The sequence below is a fragment of the Dama dama genome, chromosome 17 (assembly GCF_033118175.1).
Source record: "Dama dama isolate Ldn47 chromosome 17, ASM3311817v1, whole genome shotgun sequence".
NCBI classification, from domain to species: Eukaryota; Metazoa; Chordata; class Mammalia; order Artiodactyla; family Cervidae; genus Dama; species Dama dama.
The window spans coordinates 55,092,201-55,115,976 of record NC_083697.1 but is presented as its reverse complement, the minus strand read 5'-3'; the positions used below and the strand labels follow the sequence as shown (position 1 = coordinate 55,115,976).

The 23,776-nt window shown below is 34.5% G+C and overlaps 1 protein-coding gene across 5 annotated transcripts in view; it reads right to left on the bottom strand.

The window, feature by feature from the left end:
* The window catches only part of PCDH7 (protocadherin 7), a 447,204-nt gene that overhangs the window by 219,826 nt on the left and 203,602 nt on the right, over nucleotides 1-23,776 (bottom strand). For 3 of the 5 annotated variants that reach the window (XM_061164514.1, XM_061164515.1, XM_061164519.1), the window contains one exon: nucleotides 10,489-10,705. In XM_061164514.1, the coding sequence (XP_061020497.1) occupies nucleotides 10,489-10,705 (217 nt within the window). The remainder of the gene's footprint in view (nucleotides 1-10,488; nucleotides 10,706-23,776) is intronic. The other 2 variants (XM_061164517.1, XM_061164518.1) reach the window with 2 other exon arrangements.

Genomic DNA, 23,776 nt, shown 5'->3' with positions numbered 1-23,776 from the left:
GGTTACGACACACCTTATCCACCTCATTGGGTCTGGACGCAAAAGTTCCTCTTCTGATTCCATCCTCGCCAGGCAATCTTTTAAGAGGTACACTGATTTTCCTTGGGTCACCTTAGTGATAAAGAATATTGTCTTGGAGACGAAGTGGGGCCTTTCCAATTTCTTCAATGGGATATTTTCCTGTTCAAAATTTAATAAACTAATACACCAGTTTGACATTAAGATCTTGCAATAATGTTTGGAATTTGCCTTGGCTCTGTTCAATTCTGCACACTAGTAAAACCAAAACTTGGATCTAGAAAAAATCTTCCAGGTGCCACGTAGAGACCACTCAGTCACCAGACAGGTCATCTTCTCTCGACACACACTAGACTTTCATACATTCTAGTCAATGCTACAGGACAGTGGGGAGCACATATGCCAGGCCCCCAAATGCACACTTCTAGAGGTTTTTGATGAGCTAAATAAATGTATGCATGATTAAATAGATGCTGAATTTTTATTGGGAAATTATTATGCAGCAATTACTTAGATGATCTTGGCATGGAAGACTAGTTTTATTAATGTAGTCCCTATGTATAATTCCTACTAAGCAATGATGAACACAGAGAAAGGAGAATACATTTATGTGACATTGATAGTTGTCCTTTCTTAGACAAAAAACAACATCAAAAGTGACACCTGCCTAGCAAATCATTGTTAGTTCACACATAATACATTTGAAGGCTGTTCTTCCCTTGCATGATGTACTAGCTGCGGTAAGCATCTTTGACATGGGATTTCTGTGACTGGAACTGAACAATCCTTTACTATACAATTTGAATTTATTCCTTGTGCAAATTCTATTTCATTATTTTCTGTTTTGAAGCTTATCTATTTGTGTAAGGCCACTAATAACTGATAGCACTAATACAGTGTCAGGAATTCTATAATCACAAATAAAAATGTTTGATGATGACTAAAAATGTTTGATATCAATTATTGGATCTCACCAAAAATGCAATTAGATATTATTTTAATTTCAAGCCAGTGAGATGGACAAATGGTGACCTAGTATAAAATAAAGCATAGAAGTTATATGAGAGGCCAAAATTCACTTAAAAGAGTAATTATTATATCTCAAGGAAAGATAACAAAAGCTATTATTACAGAAATTTCAGACTCTGTTGCACTTTCGGAAAATTTTGTAGAAACAGCGACAAAAATTACGAACATAGCATAAATTATAAGTTGGTTAGAAATTTATTAAGATTGCTATAGAAGGATGCAACCATACCCCTGTCTCTGACAAAGACTTTATAATGGACTTGCTGACCTGGGGAAATAATTGTCGAATGTGCTCTTACACGGCATCTCTTGGTCTTTGGCTTTCTCAATTGTCTCACTTCTGTTGAATCTCTATCAGCAACACTGGGCTCCAAGTCCATATAACAAAATTCAACAAAGTTTTTAAACATCTGTGTGTAGGATTCTAGATGTACAACCCTAATTCTAAATTTCTCCTTAGTTTGCCTTGCTTTGTTTGGTTTTACTTTTTTTTATTTTAAAATATCCTCAGTCACCTTTACTGAAACTTATTTCTCTATTATTCTCTTATATTTCAGTCTTTTTTTCAGATTCTGGGTATGATCTCTCTTATCTGGTGTCAGTTACTTGATGGTCACATCTATTCCCCAAGTTTCATAATCATTAGTGTGCCAATGAATCTTAAAGTTGTATTTCTGCTATTGATTTCTACTCCCAAGTTTCTGGAGTACATTTTCAATAGGCTGCTAGATATCATTTGAATTTTTCAAAGGTACCTTAAATCCAACATGTCTTAATCAAGCTTGTCCTCCTGGAAAGGTGCTATTTCTTCCATTTTTCCCAACTTGGGAAGTAGCACCCCTGTTTTCCCACAATCTCAGGATATATCCTTGGTGTCACTTACTATTCCCTATAACCTTACTCTATTGCCATTTATCAAATTCCTACTCACCCATCCTTTAAAGCTTGGCTAAAGTTTTTCATATCTCCAGTTCATACCCTCTAATTCTGGTAACATTTAGTCCTTTCACCTAGAGCTTCTCATGACTTTACTTTTAAAAAATATACTCTGTACATACAATTCTCCATCACAATATTTGACACGTAGAAGGCAAAGAGAATGTCTCATTCACCTTTGGATCTTTCATGGGAATTTGCATAGAGTAAATGTTCAAGAAATAATTATTGAACTTGAATTCTCATAATACTCTAAATTCCCTGTTCACTGTAAAAACTTTCAGCTATGGCTGTGATGACCTTTTACTGCAAAAACTGGGTTGGTGAAATGCAACTTCATTCTGAATAGAAACAATGTGCATAATTCAGTATAGGGCGCTATGGTTCCCAGGAATGCAACCTCGGAGAAGCAGACCAGTCAGATTATATGTGGGTCTACCAATGACCTCAACAATGGAAATGCTGAGCATTTCAGAGCAGAAATAAAGTCATAGAAGATATGTTTCTCAATGAAAATGAATGAATAGATGATTTTCAAACAATAGGCTACTGTTCTATTTTTTTATTAACAAAACATTTTTTTTTCACTCCTTGCAGATTTGTTTTAAATATACTATATCAAAACTTTGTTTCTCTTGTGATTATCACATTTTAGCAGCTATCTGTTTTAAAGGATTTAAATTTAAAAGTGCATGTATTTCATTTTTTTTTTTCACTTTGTAATGAACTTATCCTTTCTGGTTCAGTGATCAGAAGGCATACAAAATAATGAGACTGATGTCAAAAAAATATACATCTGCATAAATTAAGTAAAATTTAATCAGAAACAAGATTTTAATCAAGGCAGCCTATTATCTATATTTCAGATAGAAAGTGAATGTGACATAAAGACAAACATCCAGAAACTTAACTGGAACCTTGAGATAGCAATTACACAAACAATAGGCAGCCACAACTCAAGGAATGAATCTGGTTTTCAAAAAAATAAGCCTAATCTAATCGGTCTACTCTAACCTAATCATCTGATTTGAGTAATACAATTTGTTTTCTGAAAAAACATCCCAAGAACTTCAAAAGATTATTTACAGGATCTTATTAAGTTTGAAAAGCCTTATTTAAAGCACACATATTTTTAGTAACTGTCCACATTTATGAGTGGGGAAAGAAAAGAGACCTAAGAGTAATTTGTTCTATAGATGAGATCTAGATTTACCATATGCTGATAATTTCTACCAATGATAAATTCTGGAGTTTTGGAACTAATCATGGAGAGTTTAACTTCATGTGGCTTGACATTAAGCTTCCAGGCCAATAAAGTATTTATTTTTAAATTATGTAGAAGACAGGTAGGTAAAAAGAGAGGATACAATGCAAATAACTTTTGGCTTTCTTCCAGCCCAAAATATTATTTATAAAATGTAAAAATTTCAGTAAGTGCATTTATAATTGTTTCATCTGAATAATTTTCTACTCCATTCTCTGCTTCATACCACTCTGAGCTTCTCTGAGCTTTCTCCTTTCACATCATAGTGAAGCTACTGAAATCAGGGTTGTATATCCCCAACCTAAAGATGCCCGCCACAAAAGCAGAGATTCTCATTCACTTCTACTTCCTTAGAAAGTCTTGGCCATGTTTTATTTTTTATACATGTTTGTTGGATCAAAATGAATAACCACAGCTTTGTCACTATATAATTAACCCACTAAAAGACAAGAGACAAGGAGGATATTACTCTGTTTTACTTTACTTAATAAGAGAATGTTTTTCTTACCAAAAAAAAAAAATTAAAACCTGCAATAGAAGTAACAATAGTGACTTCTTTAACCTAACAGAGGAATATGAGATGAAACAAAGTCTCAATAAGTGGACTGACCTCTGAGGTTGAGAGCTAACTATACTTTAAGAGCCAGGTTCCAGAGTACCTTTAATCACACAGTGGATGCTTAAAGTGTCATGACATTTCAGCAACAAGTATTTTATACATAACTCAAGGGGAAAAAAAATCATAGGAAAAACAGAAATATACACAATGTATAAACAAAGACGAATACAAGAAATATGGGGTTATTTCTTAACTTAATAAGGAACTAAACCCAGAATTCATTATCTAACAAGTGTGCTGAAATTCAGATAAGCAAATGCTTTGAGAGTCTGGAGGCAATGAGCCCACTAACTGACCTCCAAAGTCACTTTGAGATTTGATGAGAGCTCATTCCCTCCTCAAATGTCATAAAGGTTCAGCAGAGTGATCCAGTTTTAAAAGACAAAATTAGAATAAAAAGGGTAATATAGCCACACATTTTATCAGTGTTAATTATTAATACTGAGATTAAAAAGAAAGGGTTGAAGTTCGGTAAGCATACTAATTGGACACTTTTCTGTTCGTTTTCTCTGTCAATTTGAATATTTTGAAGCAGTTCAAAAGGAAGTATATACCTGCAGAATAATGCATTCAACTGGAAAACTGGTTGTTTTACATTTCAAAATGTAAAAACATTAAAAAAGAGATTAGAGAATACAGGGAGATAATGACTTCTCACCTTGATTGACAGAGAGCACAAAAAATTGGATTGATTTGATACCAAAGGATAGACTTTCTTTCCCCTCTTTTAAGATCCTTGATATGTTTAAATGTTACTGCTCCTGGGTGTCATCCCTTGGTATCCCACAAAAATTAGAAATTAACTGGGAAATGTTAAAGGTGAGAATATCATTCTTACCAGTCATTTCAGAATGCTATCTTTGTGAGACTAAGTATTTTTGATGCTTTCATGATCAAGCCTTTGTGTCATGTCAAATCTACCTAAAGTTAATAATAACCATAATTATTTTATTATTACTATTTAAATAATAGTACTAAATAGTCCGATCACTAATATAGTAAAATTATTGGCACTCATTATTTATTTATACATTATTCAGTGCTACTATCTCACTTAGTGTCTTCCACTTCCCTATGATTTATTATTGGAGAAAGTGGGGCTATGAGATGTCAGAAAATTACACAGTAAAATGGGAAATCAGGATTTAAATCAATGTTAATTAGACTAATACTTTGGCCATCTGATGCGAAGATCTGACTCATTGGAAAAGACCCTGATGCTAGGAAGGATTGAGGTCAGGAGGAAAAGGAGGTGACAGAGGATGAGATGGTTAGATGGCATCACCGACTCGATGGACATGAGTTTGAGCAAACCCCCAGAGACAGTGAAGGACAGGGAAGTCTGGCAGGCTGCAGTCCACAGGGTTGCAAAGAGTCAGGCACAACTGAATGATTGAACAACAACAAATAGATCAATGTCATTTAATTAACATTGTTAATGTTAATTGTCCCTAGATTTCAAACCTGGTTTTTTAAGCCAGTACATTCTGTCTACTACATTACATACGTAATGTAGGACATTGTCTATAGGATAATGTCTTCTTTAGATTCTTTTAGATTGTGTTGCTCATCACTGGAAAGCTAGAAAGCTGCTGCAGCATACATCTTGACTGGCTGAGACTGCATAGAGATAATCTCTATTATCACTTTCCCTAATTACCATGAAGAAGGAGGAGTAAATAGGACCCTCCAGAAGTGAAAGGCATGTGGACTTGGGGATCCTTGGGAGGTACAGAATTTTACTGATGGCTAGAAATGTCAAAAATACAGTCAGATTAGTAATTAGGCAGGGTGAAATGCTAAACCAAGAAAATGAATCCTTTCCAAGATATATTAGTCTCTTTCCCACACACACACACACAAAAATTGCAGGGCATTTGTTTTGCGGTATTATGAATATGTTATTAACAAGAATATGAGTGTCTTTGGGAGACTGGAAGAGACAGCATTGTTAATTCAATTTAAATGAAAAAAGCAAAAATCAACAATTTCTAGAGTACAGTATCTTACCGATGAGTGCTGAAAATTGGGTAGGTAAAAGAAAAGTGGAAAGTAGAGGGTCCTTTAACTCACACAAGGGTATGAGTTTAGTGTCTATTCTCGTTGACCTTGGTCATAAAACTATGATGCTTCATTCCCAAATGACATTTCCGATATACTGTTATTTAGTTCTGAAACCAATGTGAAAAGTCCATGGCAGATACAGAAATGGTTCACAGTGAAATGCACCATGCTTCAACCCTCAAGAAAAATGTGCTCTAAACACTAAAGCATGTGGAGTGAGAAGAATGAATAAAACAATTATGCCTAACTTATACATAGATTATAAAAAGTGTGGAAGTGGGAAATTTAAAAAATTAATATATTAAAAACCAAAATTATATTTAAATATTTGAGAGAATCAAGAGTCATAAAATTAATTAGGCAGTTAGGATGGGCAAATTTCAGACCATTTAACTTTTAAAAATCTGACTTATGGATCAACAGCTATTTTCTTACTTTGATTTATTTCTACGTTATACTATCTGAAAGTTTAACTAGAGGAAAACACATACTGTTTTGTACCTTTTGTTCACTCTTACTCTGACCGAAGTTTACACTGTCAGATAAGAAAGTAAATGTGCCTATTCTATTATGAGATCACTTAGTCATAATTAATGGCTTTGGAGGCACTGTACTCAGAGCCAGATCAGACCTATAAATGCCTCTTGGATAGTACAATTTGGGGAGACTCCAAAATTGTCTCCCATATTGACATACTATTGGACCAACTTTTTCATGTACCTGGCCAGAAATCATGCCATTTGACCCTTTTCATTTATTTGATTTATGTAATACATTCATTATCTACTACTACAATGCACATGTGTTATATGGGTGTGAGGAAGGCCCTAGAATTACTTCTGATTGGCCAATATTATACTACATATTATCAAATTCACTCACCATCCCACTAAGAGATCCAAAGTTCTCTTTCTGTTCAGGAGAATAAAATATATAAGAAAAACTGGATGTAAGAAAATAATTGCAGTTTATTGGATCTATGTATGATTTTATAGTTAATGTAGCTATTTGCCTTATAGATGATAGAAACAGACCCTAAAGAAGTAAATGACCTACCCAATCCTAAATGGAAATCATGACTAGAGGTTAAGTTGGGTGTTTTCCATATCTGAGCTGTTAAACTCATCATGTGATCAGTGATACATAGTTAAACTAGCCTTGAAAATCTGATTCAGGAGGACTTTTGAAAGAATAAGTAGACCTTGGCACAAAGGCAGGGGTCAAAATAAATACTTACAGCATACTTAAATTCATTAGCCCCATTCTAAGAGAAAGTCTGAAGACTACTACTAATTAAGAGAAGAGCAAACCTTTGCATAATCAATGGTTGCCTTGAATGTGATTGTGCTTTTAGGCCTAATATCTGGTTTTCACTTGACTTATTAAATTATTTTATCAATAATGTTCTTCATTGTTACTTAACTTCTGACCATGGATTCTATATTTTAAAATATGTAATTCCAATAAGCACATTTTAATGAAATAACAACCAATTTCTCCAATCTTATCAAAGGATCAGCATGAAATAATAATAATAATAAGTTAAAAAATATGTTAGTGATATTTGTCATTAATTAATGCATAATTTATGATGGTTTTCTTAAAAAATATTTTATGTATAACTTTAATTATTCCTTTCCAGAAACTCATGTTTCCTCAGGTTTGAAATTATCAAAATGGGGCGTTTTATTTTAATGAATAAATTCTGGTTTCAAGAAATTATGTTTATTTTTACACTGGATTATTTTACCTAAGCTAATAAGAAAATAAAGCTTCATCATTTGGCACTAATGTGGTTTGGAATATAGTGTAAAGCTTGTTAAAAAGAGAACTAACCCATAAGCCCTTAATAAAATTTTGTTATGCTAAAGTATAGAAGGCAGAGATAAAAGCTTTTGTAAAACATGAGTGCATTTCACTATCCATGTACTGAAATTTTCCCCTATTTTGGTTATTTCCTTACTACAGCATCTATAACTATTTTTATCATTAGCTGTACCAACTTATTCCCAGTTTCCATCATCACACTGGAATATTATAAAGTTACTGCACTGGAAATTATCTCCTAAACTTTACAATGAAAGTTAATCCAAGGAATTAGTTATAAGAGCATTGTTTCTAAATAGGTTAAAATTCTTATAGGTTAAAATTCAAAATTCAAAATATTTGAGGTAATAATAGTTAGGAACTAGGACAACATCCAAAATGGTATTTTCATGTAAAATCCAATACAAATCCTGATTAAAACCTAACCAAGCAAAACACTGCAGATTACCTGGATTCCAATTAAATGTGACAAATGAATATTTGACAGGTTTCAATTCCAATTCTATTTATGTCAGAATGATCCATTAATATTGGAGATTAAACTACCAGAATTCAAGCAATACAACTACACTTTACGACTAGATAATAGTCTGAAAATGAACACAAACGGAACTCTTAAATGTCAACTGCTACATTTGGATCATGCAAAGTGAATCACATCTCCTCTGTCATTACCTATAGATCAGGGCTAACATGAATCACACTGAGCAGATGACAAGTGGTTATATAAACTCCAAATTTCAAGTGTCAGTCACATAAAATCAGGAAAAATCAGTTACATGATTATGTTCCTTGGCTGTTGACACGACTGAAAACATAAATAATAACTAAAAGTCTTTAAGAAATGCTTCTCAGTCAACTTGCTAGCCTCTTAACAAGCTCATCTTTTAAGTTTTCCAAGATATGTCTGTTTCCTAAAAAGTAACCACTGTGTATTTGTCATATATAATATGTTTATTATTCATTCTTTCTTATTTTAATGGCACTGAATTCCCTAAACTCAGAAAAGAGAAACTGACATTAAAATATGATTATAAAGCCAATGATAGTTGACACCCCCAAAATAAAGACTTAATTATACTGTATGTTGTTTATAGTGAGAAAGTCCTTTTAAAAATACATATAAAATTATACGATATCATAAAAAGGTAATACAAATATAGTAAAGCCCTTAAAGTAAATGAATCCTGCCTTCCTAGAGTGTGTGGGTGTATGTGTGTGTATATATAAAACATTTTGTGGCATTTTTACTTTAATTTTTATTTTTCTACAAAGATTTTGATCATATTTGCCTTAAATATACATTCATCAGCATTGCAGTTCATATATATCAAAATTGTATTTTAAATTGCATTTTAAAAAATCTAAAAAAAAAAAAAAGGAATTCTTAAAAACCATATCAAACTCCCATCCACATAAGCACACACCACCATACACACAGATAAGCATGCCTCTATAGCCATAAGGCAAAATGCCATTTAATATCTGGATAATTAATCAAGAAGGATTTCAATCAGCAGACCCTGATATCATTATCTACTTAGCCAGATAACAATGTGGAAAAATAACTATTTTACATGATTTAGTTTAACAATAATTTGATTTGGAGTTATGTATGATACATTACTCTCTAATGCTGGATTTTAATATTCATATGTAAGCTTCCAGAAGAAAAGACTTTCTCCCAAAGTAATAGGTTCTATTTACATATTGTCACTCAAGAAACTGGTATATAACAAAAAGTTAAAATTTGTTATTTCACTTGGGGGATGGGATGGTGAAAGACATAAATTCACTTCAAGGTTTCATTAGAGATAAAAATGTGTGTGATTCCTCTTCCTCTCTCTGCATATAACCAAGTTTCTTCTTACATATGAAATAGTAAAGTTAGCAAGAACTTTACCACTCCATTATTTGACATAAATCTATTCTTCAGGCATTTACTTACAACCTTTGGGAACAGAAACAAATGTGAAAAGTGTCATAAGCACTACTTGCGATCTAACATTGTAACTTAAAGGAAAGTGTACACGGGCCAATTGTGGTAATTATGAGAGCCATCTCACAATAGAATAAGAATATAGGGTGCTATAATCTTCCTTCCTCCCTTTCCCTTGCAAAAAAAAAGAGAGAGAGAGAGAGAGAGAAAAAAAAAACAACCTTATAATTAAATGAGAGGGGAGTTCTAATAGCATTTACAGTGTGTTTTGGAGAATAATATGATACTGTTCGCCTCCTTTGACTCCATTTCTGTTATCGCTTGAAAAGGAGAGGTTTGAAAATGCTTTTCTAATACCTAGGAGAAGAAAGAACAGAACCAAGTGTGTTTATTGTCATTCCCTTTTACCAAGACTGGACAGTTACAATTGAAGAAATAGTTGCATGACAAAAATGAAGAGAAAAAAACAGTGACACAAGCCCTTTCTCCGTGGCTATAGTTTAGCTATTATACTAGTTTAGTTTTTCCCATGACAGGTACTACTCTGATTTATTGGTCAAGGTGTTTATTTCTGACAGGCTGGTTTAAAATGATGGAGCAAGTTCAGTGAATTTAATCTGGAGAATTATGTTCCTTTATTTGGCATTTCTATACTTTAGCAAATATTGATTATTTCAGAGAAAACAGGTGTGGTGTCAGCTATTTGATTTTGATTTTAGACTGACCTTCCAGAGTCTACTTATTGCGGCTCGCTAGCGTGATTGTGTGTGTGGATGCTGTGTTTGCCCCTACCATTTTCCATATGCTCTGCCTCACCAACACTGCCATCCGGCGTGGTCCTCTCATAGTTGTCCTCTGGGAGTGGAAGGGCGCCCAGTCTCGGCCCTGAGGAGCTCTTACTGCTTGGGGTTTCTGACTCCTCCAGCCCGCTGTCATAGCAACTCTGCAGGGACCCCTGATGTGGGTCCTGGGGCTGACTCACAACAGAAAACGTCACTCTACGAAACGGCTGTAAGAGAAAAGATTCTGAATGTCACTAAGGTAGAAGGTGGCAAATGATCTTATTTTAAAAATACATCAATTGCATACATTAAGGTCGACGGAGAACTAATTCAATACAGAATAGTTAATATGACATGTGGAAATGTATTAGCTTAACTCTGTTTTCTGAGGCAACACATAGAGCTTTGATCTTATTATGGAAAAACTGAATATTCCTTTCTGTAATAGAGATAAGAAAACAGCAATGGTACCGAAACACACATAGAAATTTGCTATGGTACTTTCACATAGTCACCACTTTTCTATTCCGAAGTCTTCACTTCAAATATATTTTTCACCATCAGACTCATAAAAGCAAGGGTCAGTGATTTTGGAAAGCAATAAATATAGAACTAATCCATCACAAGAAGACCATTTTTAAATACTTTGTCCTTACAGGAGATGCTTTAAAATCAAGTGTTCTGGGAGTTGACTTCAACTGTTAAAGGTACAGCTGATAAATAAGAATTCAGATGAAGTGCTAACAGATTGGAATACATTTCTTACTTCATTCATATTAAAAATATTACCTATTGACCCTAAAAGTGTAAGGGTAGTATTGAAATAATAGACAAGGAATTGAATAGACAGGGAATTGAAAATAAACTAAAAAAGTTCAATTCTATGTGTTTTTACTACAACTAATTCACAGTTTGCTCAAAATAACATCATACACCATCTTTAAGTAGTATTTAAAGTACTGCAAATATGACCCATTGGACATCACAATATAATATGTTACTAATGTTGGCTGAATAGAATACTTACTATACATGGGATTTAAAGGTTATCGTAACTACATAATAAAACAGAAACATTTTAGGCTCATTAAGGGAACAAATTAATGCCATACATTGTCAAGGATATATGTACACATAATATTTTGGGGTAGAACCAATATAAAAGGTTCTATAATATCTCTTTCATATTATTCTTGGCAACATTGTATTCATTAACATCTTATATGACTTGAAAGTGGCATAAATGTACAGATCTTTGAACCTATAACTCAGATTTTTTTTCCTAATATAAAGATAAAACTAATATTGCCAGAATAGTGAGAAAGGTAAAGAACCTTTTCTGCACTTTTACATTTGCATACTAGTCTTACAAATCACCCATCACAACTGGAACCAGCAGACTTTTTAAAACGTTAAGTCTAATCTACATACCATAGGCTATTAATGGGAAAGCTAAGAACTGTGACATTTCCCCCAAAATTTATAAATTGGTCTTACTAGAGACAAACACATGCTTCCACAAAACTTCCCTTTATTTTGTCTCAGATAGAAGGCTGGCCAGGAATATTGTCTATTGTTCATATTTCTAACCAAGTACCTCTCCTTCAATGTACTTATTAGAGTGTATAGTCTTTATAAAATCTACTTTTCCATTTAATTCAAAATCAAACTTTAGGAAATTCTGAATTCTGTTGGAAATATTTAAAGGATGTTCTCTTCTTTATAATGTTTCCCTGAATTGGGACTGCAGTATTTTAAAATAATTACAAAATATTACTAGGATAAACATCACACACACCATGGGCCAAAATTTACTAGCAACAAAGTCTCTAGAACCATTTTCCTTTTTTCACTATTAATTCTCACATTGCTTTAGAGTAGTATAATTGTGATATTTTACCTTATTTCTTAATAAATATGAAATCAATTTGTATTTAGCATGCTTTATCTTATGTGTGCATATTTTTCTTTCTTTTTTCCCATTTATCACTCCCAATTGACTGCAAACCCTCTGTGAATTATGTTCAGTATCACCTCAGAAATGGAATCAATGACAGTCCCCTAAAACCACATTGCTTTGCACATAGAAGCCACTTAGCAGATAATATTGAACAATAAAATTTTAATGACAATGCTGAATTTAGAAAATAATGCTATGGGTCATGAAAACATATTATCACTTCAAGACATAGCAATGGATTAAGAAAATCACGTTAAAAATACAAGAGGGTCAAAGGCTTTTTAATTCTATTTTAATGATTCTCAAATCTTTTAGAATCAGTCCACTAATGCAAGGAGAAAGTTCAAAATGAATACAGAAATAGGTAAATTATGCTAATAGATTGATAAAGAGAAATAAGAAATTATGAGAGAAAACATTTCATTATGATATAAAAAAGAAAGTGATGTTTGAATGAAGGTGTTAATCTCATAATCTGTGCTTAAATGCTGGTTCTACTAAAAGTAATACTAAAATATCACAGACAGGAGATAGGCTATGTTTACAAGAAAAAAGTCAAAAAACCTTTTTCTATCACGCATTATATAATAACTGCTATGAATCTCTGCATTTTACTTTCTAGATTCTGTACCCTATTTTAATTGTGAATATTTTAATCCCCATGAATTACTGTAGGTTACATATTAACTTTAATGATAGAATGAAAATGCTGTAATTTTAAAATACTAAGATCAATATATACACTAGAAAATGCTCAGATCCATTAATACTTCCTTTTTGCATATAAAGCTTTTTCGTTTAAAATCATATCTAAATGAATGGAAAAATGACATAATAAAATGTGAAATAAAAAATATTACCCAATGGATCATAAAATGCCCTATCATTTTTATCTGCATTTAAAAAAATTCCAATAGAATTCTACATACAATATAAATACTACATTACTATCTCTCAAATTCTCCTTTGATCATTTTGAATAAATAAAAATCTGTGGCAAACTGTTTGTTGGTAATGTGAACCAAATTAGTACAGAATTCTGAATTCTGAAAAAGAACCCATTAATGCAAGAACTAAGTTTTAATTCAGTAATAAATCAGACATGTATTACAGATTTAGATAACAAGGTAGACAGATAGGCAGACAGTTAGGGAGACAGACAAGTATTTACACACCATCCTTCACCATGGGTTGGGTCTATTGAGAAGATAGGCTTTATGGCAGAAGTTATGACACAGACTATATAATATTTACATACCAGAGATATATTGAATAAACCAGAAATGTAAGCATTGTGTTAACTGTGACAGAGAGAATGAATTTGGTAATGACTAATACTCTGAAGCAGAGTGGCTTAAGTGGTGACTCCTAAATTTAGAAGTGTCTTAGAAACATCCAGAATACTTGTGAGAAAATACAGTGCCAATATCTGGCTTCAACTTAAACCCAGTGAATCAACATTCAGGGTGGAACTGGGTATCAGTAATTTCTAATATTTCTCAGGGTGATGCGAGGCACAGAGAGGAAGCTGAAATCCTACAATTAAATATTTGGTCAGAAAGTCAAACTGCTTCAGGAAGCCAGATGGTCCTTTAAGTATTCATAGACTTTCCCTGGAAAGTCACAGAAGCATGGTTCCATCTTGAGATGCAAAAGTATGGTATGAAGATATCTAGTGACCTGAGGTGTGTGAGCTTTTGACTTTTCTGTCTAGGGTGACAAATGACATGTCTTGCAAAGCCAAACTCACTGTCTATGCAAACAGGAAAAAGCAGAAGGGCTTGAGGAAGCATGTCAGTTTCCCAGCTTTTTGAAACAATGAAGATGTGCTTGAAAACTAAGTAAGTAATGCAAGAAAGAAGTCTCGAAGAGACTTTCCTGGCAGTCCAGGGGTTAAGACTTTGCCTTCCAACTCAGGGGCTGCGGGTTTGATCCCTGGTCAGGGTGCTAAGATCCCACATGCCTCGTGGCCAAAAAAACAGAACATAAAACAAAAACACATGTACACCCATGGTGGATTCAAGTCAATGTATGGCAAAACCAGTACAATGTTGTAAAGTAAAATAAATAAATTAATTACTTAAAAAAAAAAGGATTGCTAAAATACAAAAAAAAAAAAAAAGCAAAAAGCAATATTGTAACAAATTCAATAAAGACTTTAAAAATGGTCCACATTGAAAAAAAAAATCTTAAAAGATGAAGTCTCCAAGAAAGTTTGTCCAAAAATTGTGAGTGGTATGTGTGTGAGAATTATAAACAAGAGGGGGTGGAAATCAAAGATTTTTATTAGGCAAATAAATGACCTAATTAAAGGGGTGAGATTAAAGACATGGTCTGACCATTCCCTACAAAAGGGTAGGAGGAAGAAAGGTTGAAGGCAGAGGATTATGCTAAAAAAGAGAGGGGATTTTCTTTTTGTCTTGGTTATGGTTTCTTTTGCTGTGCGAAAGCTTTTAAGTTTAATTAGGTCCCTCTGTGGTGACCTAATTGGAAAGGAAGTCCAAAATAGAGGGGGTCTATGTATATGTAAAGCTGATTCACTTTGATGTACTGCAGAAACTAACAAAACATTGTAAAGCAACTATACTCCAATAAAAGTTTTTAAAAAGAATGAAAAAAAGAATGGGGAAACAGCAATAAGAATGCTCAGCAAGGCCATTACAGAGCAAACCTGTGTGGCTGACTGGGTCTAGTCATTATACCTACATTTGTTATGTCCCATTGTATCTCAGGGTTTCAAGGATGTTCCAACAATAATTCTATAGATTTAAGAAACTCAAAATCTCATAGGTATATAAAAACAGCCAAAAATATAACATGATTAAGTTTCCAACAACATAAAGGCACCTCCCCTCAAAATTCCATGAAACTTGCTTACGAATTCAGGCAGGCATTGCAAAGAAGGGGTTTCTGGGTTGAGATCTCTGAAATAATTTTGATAGATAATATATATTTGAGGACTGATTATAGACTTCAAATTTGAAAACAAGGGCAAAGAATAAAATATAGGACTAATAAGAAAGCCAAATCATTTTTGAGACTCAGAAACCAAGGAAGCTGGTAATTTCTGGAAAGCAAATAAAATCTTATGTGATCAAAGGCATCAGAGATGGTGAGAAGAATATTGATTATTATAAGTCCATTGGATTCATTCATTAGGAAGGCATTTTTGTTATAAAATCTCTAAACCCTGGGGAACAATTCTAGGAGATTAAGCCAGAGGAAGTAAAAGACCCACTTGTAAACATAAGAAGACATGGTGAAAAAGAGTGTAGGCTTCTAATTTTTAAAATGGTATGGTATAAGAGAGATGTCGGGTGGCAGTTAAAAGGAATAAGATTTATGTAAAACCTTTATCTATTTTTTTGTATTTCTTGTTATTGGGGGGAAAAAAAGTGCTTTAGGGTAAGTAGTTGAAGATGCCAGCAAAAATGGCAAGCAAAAAATATGTCTAATAATATAAAGTTGTCCAAAATGAAAGAAATCAGAGACTATAAGAAAATTAACTAGAATTAATAGAGAAATAAAATTAAAATCACAAAGGCAAGGCAAACAGTAAAACTTGTTGGGGAATTGCATGCATGGTCCATGTGTGTGTGTTTAATGAGAAAAAAAAAAATATATATATATATATATATATATATATATATATATATATGTTAGAAACAACAGAAAAATAAAAAAAAGATTCTATTCCAAGCAACCTTATGGATTCCCTATTGACCTCAGAAAAGTTGACTGACCTCTGGCTCTTGTGCCTTAGGCTCAGGGTCTGTAAAATGCAGAAAATAATACCTATCCCTTACTAACTTAAATTCTCTGAGAAATAATGAGATAGCTTCTACAAAGAGCCTTAAGCTCCCTCAAAGACATATACTATAAAAGGTATTATACCTCAGGCCACAGCTATATAATGAGAACTATCTCCCACTATGTTTTAAGTTTTTTTTTTTCCTCCCCCCCAGAAAGTAAAGAGCTGGTCCAATAATTTACAAAGTTTCTAAATATAATTTTAAAAAATCCATGTGAAATCTCAACCTAAGTCTCCTATTCATGCACTGATTTTTTTTTTCTAAATGCAGGTTATTTGTGAAACAAATAGGTACACAAATAACACCCAAATTTTTCAAAAAATATTTGAATCCAATCATTTACTGAGTATGAACATCTATAAGTTTAATTATTTAAGAGTGACATTCATGAATTAATTTTTGTTTCCATTATGACATAGTGGAGACTTTCACTTGAAAACACACATATATTCAAAGGTAACTCTGGGGCCTCCCTGATGGCTTAGTAGTAAAGAATCCGCCTGCCAATGCAGAAACATGGGTTCATCCCGATACAGGAAGATGCCACATGCTGCAAAGCGGCTAAGCCCGGGCACCACCGCTATAGAGCCCACGCTCTAGAGGACCGAGCCACAACTCCTGAAGCCTGAGTGCGCCAGGGCCCATGCTCTGCAACAAGAGAAGCCACCCCAATGGGAAGCCCACAGCAACTAGAGAGTAGTACCTGCTTGTCACAGCTAAAGAAAAAGCCTGCGCTGCAATAAAGACCAAGCACAGTCCAAAATAAATAAATAATTTTCTTAAAAGGTTACTTTGGGTAATATCCAATCCCCGGGGCAGGGGATGTACTTTGATACTCATGCCAGGCCCCAACTGATGGAAATGGATTAAAATTGACTTTGCTTTAAACTACTATAGACTGGTGAAGAGTTGACTCATTGGAAAAGACCCTGATGCTGGGAGGGATTGGGGGCAGGAGGAGAAGGAGATGACAGAGGATGAGATGGCTGGATGGCATCACCGACTCAATGGACATGAGTTTGAGTAAACTCCGGGAGTTGGTGATGGACAGGGAGGCCTGGCGTGCTGCGATTCATGGGGTTGTAAAGAGTCGGACACTTTACAGATTCAGACTGAGTGACTGAACTGAACTATAGACTGGGAATCAGTCTGTTTTTCATATTATCCTTATCCATTCTTTATATAATTTTATTCCCTTGCTATTTTGAAATCTAGAGGTCACGTGGGAAGTGGACACAGGCATGAAAGGAGAGCTCCTCTCCCTTCTGTCCTTGTCCTCACGCTGTGGAGTAGATAAATATGGCTGTCCTTTCTTACCCTCCTCTCCTCAGCGGGAATTCTGATACACCCAAGATGAGGGACATGTAATTGCCATGATCATTTCCACAAATAAAATTAACCTAGCTGAAGCTCCAATACATTTCCCGTCTGATGTGAAGAGCCAGCTCACTAGAAAAGACCCTGATGCCAGGAAAGACAGAAGGCAGAAGAAGGGGACAACAGAGATCGAGATGGCTGGATGGCATCACTGACTCAGTGGGCATGAGTTTGAGCAACCTCTTGGTGTCGGTAAAGGACAGGGAAGCCTGGCTTGCGGCAGTCCAAGGGACTGCAAAGAGTCGAACACAACTGAGTGACTGAACAACAACAAATAAACCTGGAAGGACAAAAAGAGCAAATAAGGATAAAGTTGGGTGCTGGGGGGATACACATTGTAACACATTTAGTACAAGCATTTGCCTATTAACATTTTGGATTTTTTTAAATTTGAAAAACATGAACAGTAGTTAAAATGGTATATAGGTAAACTTGGTATCAAGAAAAAGATACCTTGCTTAGATGAGGAGAGGATTTAGGATATGTGTGGATGACAGAAATAAGGCTTGCGTTCTAATGACAGTATCGCAAGGTGAGAGGCATTCATGACAGGAAAAGGTGATGAACACTTGATTCATTCTTCTTTTTTGTAAAATTTCATCTCCACAATTGCAAATGTGAATTACCAAACAGTAAATGTAAACCTAGGCAATCCAGCAGGTTTCTGGAGGTCACATAAGAAGTTATCACAATCCCTACTTTACTTCACATATGGAGTAGAAGCCAAGTCTCATCCTGCTTTATTCAGAGAGTTCCCAGAAAGTTAAGTTCATACATTTCAAATTCATTAGAGGACTGGGACAATTTTCTAAAAAGCTTTTTTTTTTTTTTTTAATATCTAGAAAGGGTAAGTATTAGTCGTTCAGTCATGTCCAACTTTTTGTGACCCCACAGACTCCTCTGTCCATGGCATTCTCTAGGCAAGAATACTGGAGAGGGTAGCCATTCCCTCTTCAGGAGATCTTCAGACCCAGAGATTGAACCAGGGTCTCAAGCACTGCAGGTGGATTCTCTACCATCTGAGTCACCAGGGAAGCCTAGAAAGTTGATGTCAAATTGTCCAACTGTCTTATTTGTCTATCTTGCAGATTCATTTTAATTTTTTTTTAATTTTAGAGAACCATATAACTGCCCTCCTTTTTTGAAAGTACTGACATAATAGCATACACTATAAATAATCTGCACTTTTAAGGAAATTCATTCTGAAATTAACAGTAATATGTTATTCTGTTTTCAGAATTCAGTCATTGGCATTACATCTCCAGATGCTACCTATTTTAAAAAAAATCTTTGTCACAAAGTTCATTTACAGTTTCGAAGAAAAGCAATAAAGACCAGATGCATATTCACAAAAATATGAAAATAATAGAAATTTATTTTTATCCATTCTTAATTGTTAGATTGCTTAAAACATAACCATCACACCATAAATAAATATTAAGTCTCACAATCAGATACAGTTAAAAATATTGACCTTCCACTTGCATTAACAAAATCCTCTAAGTTACAATCTGCACAACAATAATGGATTGTGTTCTCTAATAGGGCAGGGGCTAATTTTTGAAAAGGGAAAGAAAAGAGTTGAACTTTAGGAATATCCTATTATACATAATGCTTACAATAAAAAAGAAAACACAGCATCAGGTTAACAATGGAGAAACTTTCCCCTTGGAGTCCATCAACCTAGTGACAGGACCTTTTTGGGGATTTCATTTGCAAGAGGATAACACCCAAAAAATGACGCTGGAAAGAACTACAGGTTAAATTGCTTTCCCTGTTGGATGCTGTCCTGTGTCTTATAGACAACTTTATTGGGAACTTTAAATCTGTACCTTCCTTTTTAGTTTCAATAGTTTCTCCATAAATCTCTTCTTATCTGGAACTCACATACAACTGTCTCAGTCACATCAATTATTTCTGAATGGGCTGAAAAGGCTTTACTATTTTTTCCAATTCACTTAGTTATGTCCATCAAACAGACTTCTAATGACTCTCTTTGTCAGTCATTAAGTGCTGAAACAGTCATGGGGCAGAACATTGCTAAATTAAAAAGAGTACTGCTTTTGCTTTTTATTTTAAAAGGAACTAAAACTGTGAGATCTTTCCTTGCAAATGAACAGGTACTTGATTATCTGCAAACATTTTCAACAAGTGTCAGTGGCTACTGAACAAACATATCTGAGATTCCAGTGCATTAGTTGAAATATGTCTGGCAGAATCTTCAAACAAACTTTAATGAGGTCTTTTAACTTTTTAGGGGCATCTTCCCTTTGCTAACATCTTAAGCTTATTCTGTACTTCAAATCACTTTTCTTTCTTTCAAGTCAATAGCAGATGAAAGGGTATTAAAAAGAAACATGTTGAGACATTTGGATTGGTTAATTAAAACACTCATTTGGGGAAGGAGAAGTTAAATAATTGTATTTCTTCTGACATGCATGCAATTACATATTTGACATTGTTGTATATATTTGTTCTGCAGAAACTAAAAATGCAGGTTATACTTAATAGTTCTTAGTCCACTAGATCACAAACGTGAAGTGTTATTTGCTCAGTCATGTCCAACTCTGCGAAATCATGGACTGGGGCTTGCCAGGCTAGTCTGTCCATGTGATTCTCTAGGGAAGAATACTGGAGTGGGCTGCCATTTCCTTCTCCACAATATTGCAAAAGAACAATAATGATAATATTAAAAATAGTAGCTATTCATTTCACTTGTGTTGTCACTTTTCCTCATGTGTGGGTCATACTGATATTCTGATTTTGAAAATGAGAAAAAAATAATGAACTTAATATTCAAACTACAGCAAGAACTACTCTAAGCTAAAAATACAAGTTTGTCTCATATTTTTTCAGTGAAAAATATCAGAAAAAAAGATAAAAAGCCTAAAAGTTTAGTAGGCAAATATTATTTTCTGAAAACTTCTATATAAGATACTGTGCTCTAAAACACAAATTGTAAGTCCTTTGTATTATGGACACATTGTTTGATCTATTTATTCCTTTTGCTGACTTCCATAGAGCCTAGTTGAGAATTTGGCAAACTTTTTCTATGAAGGGACAGAAAATAAATATTTTAGGCTTTGTAGGTCATGGGTCTTTGTCACAACTACTCATTCTGACACTGTCCTGAAAAAACAACCTTTGAAGATATGTAAATGAATAAGAATGGCTAGGTTCAAATAATACTTTATTGATTAAAACAACAAATTGAATTTCATATAATTTTCCTGATTCATAAAATGCTGTTTTTAAATTTTTAATCATATTGAAATGTAAAAAATACAATTTTTTCTGTTGTATTAACATTTTACAAATTACTGTATATTTTTCAACCAGTGAGTAAAGTCCTCATAAACAGTGTGTATCAATTATATGTTTCAATGACAGTGTCTTGAAAATAGTTTATATTCAATTGTTGTTTGTTAGCTTGTTTTAATATTTATTGTCTTTTTCACATATAACTCTGAAGTAGAGAATCAGCAGACATGGAATCCAGTACTTGCTCTGATACTAAGTGTAAAATCTGGTGGAAAGATTAATCTTTCAGTTTTAGCATCTTCAATTTTAAAAGGAAAGAGTTTTAACAAATGATATTTAACATCCTTTCCAGTTCCTTAATTCTTTGAAACTATAAGAAGATAGGTTTGTTCAATAAGTCAATAAATGGCTGAAATGTGTGATTTTAAACTACTCTTTATCACCCTTTAAGAAATTCCTTAGTATACTGCATGGTCTTCAAAACATTAAAGCAACTTGGAATGTGTTTATTCATGAAGCGAGAATCATGAACAAACATATGTATAATAGCAAAACATTTAGTCATCTTAATGAAAAGCTACAAAAATGACTTAGCATCTTTGTGAAAGGTGTTTTTAAAAAGTAAAGACATTCTCTGGAATGTCAGTGCCATGAAAAAAGCTTGTCTAAATGTTCCTTATCCTCTGAAAACACCTCTTCTGTGAGTTCTTCTTTGACTCACTCCCCAAAAAATGTTCAAGTGAAAAAAAAAAACAAACTTGAGTTCCTACTGGGTGCTAGAGACTGGGAGATCTCATTCATCTCTTAAAGGCATGCTTTGAATAGCAGAGGTTAGCAAGGTTGGTATGAAATTGAGTGGTGAAAACATGCTGGGCTGTTGATTGGATTTCACCTCCCAATTCCTTTGAGACCCTACACAGTTCCTTGTAAGTTTCTATGTTTACATGTACAGAGAAACAGGAGGCAGAGGGAGTCCTATTTAGGAAAAGAGAATATTGACAGGCAGCTAATGAGAAAAAGACTATCTTTGCAATGATACTCAATTCAACAAAAGCTTATTAAGCACTTGCTTTGTGCCTGCCACTGCGCCGAAAAATCTCCATGCTGCAAATTTAGGCATTAAGCTCAGCTGGGAAAGTGTAGAATAATCATACAAAAGCACTCACAGAATATAAGCAAAGGTTTCTTTTTTCCTTTTTGCTATTGTGATAATCATCAAAAGCTCAGTTCACAAACCTCTCAGTTGCTTTGCATGACTATTCTACATACCCATGGAGTTCCACAAGTGCTGAATGAGGTTGATAAAAACCTGTGTCTTAAACTACACTGTTGGAGTTAGACCGCAGCAGTTCAAGGGAGCAATGCTGAAGAACCAACTGGAACTCCTAAAGAACTGCCCAGGTTTCCAACTACTAAAATACTAACACTGAACAAATAAACAACAGCAACAAGGAAAAAGGAAAAAAAAAAAAAAAAAAAAACCTTTTAAAAGCTACCTCCTAAAATACATAGGGGCTTTCCAGGTGGCGGTAGTGGTGAAGAATCCACCTGCAATTCAAGAGATGCAGATGTGGGTTTGATCCCTGGGTGGAGAAGATCCCCTGGAGGACGGCATGGCAACCCAATCCAGTATTTTTGCTTGGAGAATTCCATGGACAGAGAAGACTGGCAGGCTACAGTTCATAAGGTCACAAAGAGTTGGACACAACTGAAGTGACTTAACAGTCACACACACAAAACACATAGAAGTTTAGAAGCACAGACAGGAGCCTGCCTCATAAACACCTGAATCAATTTTCTCATCCTAAAATGAATGAAAATGAAACTTGCATTTTAGGATCCACTCAAACAGATGCTCCATATTTTTTTTCTCTTTTTTTTTCCTTTTCTATCTTAGACATTACATTGAAACTGCACCTGGTAAAACTTGTTTGGGAAGCTACATAGATTTTAAAAACATTATGTTTTCATATTGTACACAATGGAGGTCTGTGTCCTTAAGTAGCTTTTCCTGGTCTGAATGGATTCAGGTGTCTGACGGAAATCAAGATAGACAAATGGAATAAGGCTCTGAAGTTTTACTTAAGCATTTAATTAGTGAAAGGAGTTCAAACCTAACTCAAGCCGAATCTTCTGCTACCCACATGAAACTCCTGCTACCCACATGAATACATCCCTCTGCCATCTCTGCTGGTTTACTTGTTTCATTTCCTCTGTTCAGTTCAGTTCAGTCCAGTCGCTCAGTCGTGTCTGACTCTCTGAGACCCCATGAACTGCAGCACGCCAGGCCTCACTGTTTATCACCAACTCCCGGAGTCCATCCAAACCCATGTCCATTGAGTCGGTGATGCCATCAGCCATCTCATCCTCTGTCGTCCCCTTCTCCTCCTGCCCTCAATCTTTCCCAGCATCAGGGTCTTTTCCAATGAGTCAGCTCTTCCCATCAGGTGGCCAGAGTATTGGAGTTTCAGCTTCAGCATCAGTCCTTCCAATGAACACCCAGGACTGATATCCTTTAGGATGGACTGGTTGGATCTCCTTGCAGTCCAAGGGACTCTCAAGAGTCTCCTCCAACACCACAGTTCAAAAGCATCAATTCTTCAGTGCTCAGCTTTCTTTATAGTCCAACTCTCACATCCATACATGACCACTGGAAAAACGATAGCCTTGACTAGACGGACCTTTGTTGACAAAGTAATATCTCTGCTTTTTAAAATGCTGTCTAGATTGGTCATAACTTTCCTTCCAAGGAGTAAGTGTCTTTTAATTTCATGGCTGCAATCACCATCTGCAGTGATTTTGAAGCCCAGAAAAATAAAGCCAGCCACTGTTTCCCCATCTATTTGCACTTTGTTTAAAAGAAAAGTTACAAGGGTCCCTGAGGAAAA